Raw genomic sequence first — 6,551 nt, forward strand, 5'->3', positions numbered from 1 at the left:
TGTGTGTACAGAGAGTTGCACCAGATCCTCTAGAACAGCACTTACCCCTGAGCCTTCCCTCCTGCCCCCATTCCTCACTTAGACACAGACAAATCTGTCATCCTCTACCTTGTAGAGGGAGCATTAGTTCACTTTGTGTAAGAAGTCCCTTTTCCACAGGAAAATATGCCAATTTGTGAGAAAATGTGGCCCAGTTACAAGATCTGCTGGACCTTGTAAGTTGCCAGAACCATAGTCAGCAAAGCACAACCCATCCCTAGCCAAACTATTCACTGAGATAAGACACCAGAGATTAGGTATGATGTACTCAACAAGAATGTTACCTTAAGTGTTATGAAGACTTTTGTACTTGCAAGTGATTGGATCACACTTTAAATGACCCTGAACCCACAATATTATTCTACAATGTTTTAGAGTTATGTGTTCTAGCAAGAGGATAATTTCAGGAGAGAAAACTCTGTGAGTATAACACTGTAAACCCAACCTTTTCTAAACCTAATGAAAGGTCACGAGTGTGGCTATATACAAGATGTGCAAGCAAAAGCAGAGTAGTGCTGTACCAGTCTCCACTTAAACCAGAAAAGGAAAATCCACAATTTGTACTACAATTTCTCCCAGGCCAATAAAATACCAGGGAAGAAATTGTAATAAAAACATATGTACATAATGTATGTTGACAAACATTTATCAACAGATTTAAAGCAAGGTCTGAAGCAGCAAAAAGGCAGATTGATTCTAAATAGGAAGATGTCAAGGAAAATCCTACTAATGTTTCTCAAATGAGAGAAAAATACATTTAATGAGATATTAACAGGGTCCAGTAGTGTGCTCAGGTTCTGTTTGGTTGGTTGATTGGTTGGTTGGTTGGTTGGTTTTTAGAATCAAACAAAACCATTTAAATTTTAGGAAAGAGAGCGCATATTGGAGTTCTCCAAGAAAACTCTGAAATTTGGGAGTTGGACTGGGAAGAATGTCTTCTGGACACTAATCCACTCCAAAGCTGCTCAATCAGGATAAGGTCTGAGAACACACTCGTGGACGAGCCAGTGGGACAAGGTACAGAAATTAGCAGACACAAGGAGTTCGGGATTTTTAAGGCTCTCCTTGGAGAAGTCACACACAATGTATCCTTTATGCTATATCCTTTGAAAATCTCTTACCAAAAAAATGAATAAATAAAGTTGTTGACCATGGAAGAATTAAACATTTAACTGTAGCATGGAGAAAATGTGTGTGTGTGGCTTGTAACAAAATTTTAACAACTAAAATATAAATGTTACCAAAAATACATTTCATTGATTTGATTCTTGCAAAATGACAATTCCTGATGGGGACAGATGAAGAGCCAGGAGCAGAGGAATGCTGTGGGCCATACAAAGACATGAGGTGTTGGGATGCCTATGCTCAAGAAGCTTACAGAGTTCATGATTAAATCACTGTGCCCTGGCTGTAGAATGTGCATATGTAACTCACTAAACTACAGAAGACAACAGTGATTCACATGCCCAGAAACACAAGCAGTAAAATCAGATGCCACTGAACAGGAGGTTTCTCCAGAAAACCCACATATTTTAAGATATGGACAATCTCAATGTTTGGCAAGGATATGAAAAGACCAAAACTCCCATGACCTATTTATGTTAGTGTCAAGATTTGAAATTTGTTTCTCAAACACTTTAAAATATGTGAGCTGTGTATATTACCCAACCCACTGACCTTACTCCATGGAACACTGGCTTGCGAGGATGAGGCAGTGTGTGGAAATATTGACTGTAGGGAAAGCATTTAAGAGTACATAGCACAGCCTGGTTTTAGAAAGCAAAAGTTGAGAAATATCTCTCCATAATTGCTGGTTAAACAGATCTTTGCTGTCACCAAAATAGGAACATTCATGCAATCATTTAAATGGGGAATGTCAGGAAGTGCCTAAGGCTTACTAGAAAATCAAAAAAGGAAAAATCAAGATTATCCAAGCCTGCCATGGGATCCTACATTAATTTCAGGTGCAATAATTTTTTTTTTACATTAGACAAGTGTATGCATGTAACACTTGTGCTAAAATTATACTCCCATAAGGAATAGCTCAGGATTCACAGCAAGGAAACTCTCATCCCTTATTGTGGTTTTCCTATTACTTTTTCAGAACAGTAATAAGAAAGCAGCTGAGAGATAATGGGTGACTGTATCAGTGAGGACAGATTTATAAAAATCCTCAGGCCTACAATAAAAAAAAAAAGTCACAAAGTAACTCAGTGAACCAGAAATCCAAACTGCCGTGAACGCAAACGAAAAGAGCCATTGAAATCAAACTTTCCTCTTTCTCAATGTCCAGAGCCCAATTCATGGATTCTTTAGTTAAGATTTCTATTGCTGTACTGAAAAACCCCCTGACTGTGGTGGTTTTAATAGGTGTGGATCCACAGACTCATGTGTTTGAATGCTTGACCAGAGAGAGTGGCACGATTAGGAGGTGTGGCCTGGTAGGTGTAGGTGTGTGACTATGGAGGCAGGCTTTGAAGTTCTGTATGCTCAAACAATGCCCAGTGTGGCTCACAGTCTCCTTCTGCTGCCTGTGGATCAGGATGTAGAGCTCTCAGGTCCTTCTCTAGCACTATGTCTGCCTGCATGCCGCCATGCTTTCCACCATGACAATAATGTACTAAATCTCTGAAACGGTAAGCCAGCCCCAAATTCGGTGTTTTCGTTTATAAGCATTGCTGCAGTCATGCTGTCTCTTCACATCAATGGAAACCCTATCTAAGACAATGACCAAAAGCAACTTGGGGAGAAAAGTCTTCATTTTGTCTTACAGCTTAAAGTCCATTGCTAAGGGAAGGCAGGGCAGGAACATGAAGGCAGGAACTGAAGCAGAGACCATAGAGGAATGCTGCTTACTGTGCCTCCTTATGGCTCAGCCTGTTTCTTATACACTCCATCCCAGGACAACCTATTTAGAGATGCACCCACATTTTGGGCCTCCTAAATCAAGGACTAATTAAGAAAATGCATCACAGATTGCCTGCAAGCAAATCTTTTGCAGGGATTTTTCTCAATTGAGTGTCCCTTTTTAAAGTGATCCTAGCTTATGTCAAATTGACATAAAACTAGCCATACAGTAGGGTTACTGGAATTAAACTCAAAGCTCACACCTACTAGGCAAGGACTCAGGAGGGAGCCATATCAATCTAGATCATTCTCCAGGAAGGAGAGGTCCTATAGCTTAGGTAGTGGCTTTCCCTGATGGCAGTTGACACCACCAATGAAGACTACGTTGGGCATCAGAGGTCTGGGGAACTCCAACACTAAATCAGTGTGTAACACCCGAACAGACACTTGACTGAAAAGGCCAGGCACCATGACAGGTATCTGTTACTTCAGAGGCAATTTCTAGGGCAGTATGGAAAAACCAAGGGCAAAATGCACATTCCCACGTGTAGCAGAGATGGTTCCCCACTCATTCTTTGAAAGTCATGGGATCTGTGAATCCCCAAAGGGCTCTGTGAATGTAACAAACAGAGCAAAATCATTGCGCACCCTCTTTCAGACGGTGGCATAAGAGTTCTCTGTTAAAGTCCATGGATGAGGGTGAAAAGTGACTCAGGTGAGTCAAGCCATACACAGTGAAAGGATCAGGAGAAACAGCACCAATTAACTCTGCTTCAAGTACTCACTAGCATGTTGTCACTAAACAAATTCCTTCCCTGGGAAGAAAAATTCAAAAACACCATTTGATGAACTCATTAATAGAGAAAGTTATTATTTTCCTATGTCTTTCCCTGTCCATAACAACCTTCAATTTCTGGCCCAGATCCTCTAGAGTGTGAGACATTGAATAAGACTTTACAATAAAATTTAGAGATCGCACCAGTTGTCAACTCACCACTGGCATGACTACCACCACCTCATGCCCTCTGCGGCTGAGTTTCTCCGCATGGTAAATCAGTGATAGACATCTATGGGCACTAGCATCAGCCAGAGGCCAGCAGCAGACGCGCACGTGCACACGCGCACGCGCACACACATACAGAGAGAGAGAGAGAGAGACAGACAGAGAGACAGAGAGACAGAGAGACAGAGAGACTGGAAACTCTTCAGGAGATGTGGGAGAAGCATGGACCAAGGGAATCCAGACTTGGGTTTTTGCTGCTCTGATTCATCGGGGGGAAAATATAGGATCAAACCTTCCATTGTGGAGGGCATGGACTCACAAGCCATCAGGGCAATGGGTACCAATACGGAAAATAAGAAATGAGCAGTCCTCATAGAGATCCTTACTTGCATATTTACATGATAAGAAAAGCTGTTAGCACTGGACAGAGATGGGCAATATACCATAGGGCAATTTACAAACAATTGTAAAGAAACATGAGACACCAAGGATTCCAAAAGTAGCAGAAAGTGAACAAAAAAAATCCAACCAAACAAACAAACAAACAACAACAATAACAGCAACAACAACAAACCTTGCATTTCTAAAACTGGCCTGAAAGCAAAGTGGGGAAAAAAAATCTTAAGACAAGCAGACCTTTTGCTCAGGGACATGCTGCCTCTGCTTCCAAGGCATTGGGACAGGGAAAATATTTAGCACAGTTTTTTTTCTTCCCTTCCTGACACCACACACAGGCTTACCACAGACAGTGAAAAAACTCTTCCGGATGGGTACATATACATCATAGCTCCTACACATTGTGAAAGAGGGCCCACAAAAACTGCAAGAGTGAGAATACCAGGAAGTCTGTGGTGAAATCCTCTCTGCATAAATAAAACCAGAACAATGGCACCATCAATGGGTTTGCCATTGTGCAAGCAGAAGAACTCCACAGGGTTTCAACCCTAGTCAAAGAACTACAGGCTACAGGGAGAGTTAGCCTCTCCCAGGCATGAATCCTTTATTGACTGTCTAATACAAAGTGGTCAGCCCTGATAACAAATACACACAAACAACAAAAAAACACTCAGAGGCTATATCTGCATTTTTGTGAAACATATACACATATGTAACAATAAATGCAAAAAAAAAAAAAGGAGAGAGAGACACTATCAATTTGAAAGTGAGAAAGTATGGTTAGTGTTGGAGAGAGGATAGGAGGAAAGTCATGATGTAATTCTATTTTGTTTTGTAATATAAAAAAGTGATCTAAAAATATAATATCCATTACAGGAATTTAAAACATCCATATGTAAGTGATGAAAACATTCAGATATTTGAGATTCAGAAAAAACAAAACATGTTGAAATCTAAAATATTTTTTAAAAAGTTGTCATCCAAAGCAAAGTGGAATGTTAACCATTTTGGATTCCCACAAATAAAAGCCATATAGATTAAAAAAAAAACAGCCAAAAAAGAATCAACAACAAACAAACAAATAACAATAACAAAAAACCCTAAAAACCATGCACCACATATATGGTGCATGTCTGAGTCTAATATCCCCAAATGGAGACAGGGTAATTGCTAACTTTCGTTAAAGACCTAAGTGTGTAATTTTACACGGAGGAAATGCAAACAGCCCAACTGGCTGAGGAAACAGATCCAGAGACTGAAGCAGCTACACAGAAACAGACAGAGTACAGGAATGAGCAAAGGGAAGCTTCATTTCTTACTGTGCCTCTCACTCTTCTGCCTAAAACAGTGCAGGTTGGTGATTATAAACAAGTCAGTGGTACATACACATCCACAAGCAAGATGTTTATCAGCTACAGGACTGTACAATTAAGTGAGAATGGTCAAAAGAATTAAATCAAAATAACTAAGAAAGAAAAAAGTAAATGACAAACCACTGCTCAGTAAGGAGTAACTTCATCATCCAAAGCCAACCTCTTCATGTGCTAAAGGAAAGATGATGTACCTTGGAAAGTGGCTTTCCCCGGTGACAGTTGATCCCACCAATGTAGACCATGTTGGGCATCACAGGTCTGGGGAACTCCAAGGTAAAGTCTGTGCGTAACAACCAAATGGACACTGGGCTGTAGAGGTCATGCATAGTCACTGGGGTCTGGAGAACTTCAGAGGCAATTTCTGTGGCACTTTTGAAAAAAATATGACAAAAAGCATGCTCCCCCATGTAGGAGAGGAAGTTCCACACTCTTTCCTTGAAAGTCATAGTGTCTGAGAGTTTCAAGAGACTTCTGGGGACATAAGAAGGAGGGCTGGGACACTGGGTACCACTTTCAAGGTAATGACAAAATGTTACCCTGCTGAAGATCACAGAGGGCAGAGAAAAGTACTTGGCAACAGTTAAGCCGCACACATCGAAAGGATCCAGAAACACAGCATCAAAGGAACTCTGCTTCAAGTACTCCACTAATTTCTTGTCGTTAAACAGACTCCTACAGTGAGAAAACAGTAATTCGAAGAAATTTTTGGCTGGAGTATTTAGGAGAGGAAGCGTCCCTCCTTCAGGATGACTTTTCCATTGAGCATCAATAAAAAACCTGAATTCCCGGTTTAAATCCTCTTCAGTGTGAGAAACAGAATACGTTTTCACCGTCAAATTCAGTGGTTTTCCCAGCTGCCAACTCACCTCTGGAACAACTACCACCACCTCATG

The 6,551-nt window shown here is 40.7% G+C and overlaps 1 protein-coding gene across 1 annotated transcript; it reads right to left on the reverse strand.

Moving 5' to 3' along the window:
* Positions 1-5,822: 5,822 nt before the first annotated feature.
* LOC114640936 (UDP-glucuronosyltransferase 1-7-like) lies at positions 5,823-6,548 on the reverse strand (the record flags this gene model as incomplete). Its single annotated transcript, XM_028790025.1, has 1 exon — positions 5,823-6,548. A coding segment is annotated over one exon (726 nt), but the record flags the coding sequence as incomplete, so codon positions are not given.
* Positions 6,549-6,551: the final 3 nt, after the last annotated feature.

The sequence above is a fragment of the Grammomys surdaster genome, unplaced genomic scaffold, assembly GCF_004785775.1.
Source record: "Grammomys surdaster isolate TR1022 unplaced genomic scaffold, NIH_TR_1.0 125857, whole genome shotgun sequence".
Taxonomy (NCBI): domain Eukaryota; kingdom Metazoa; phylum Chordata; class Mammalia; order Rodentia; family Muridae; genus Grammomys; species Grammomys surdaster.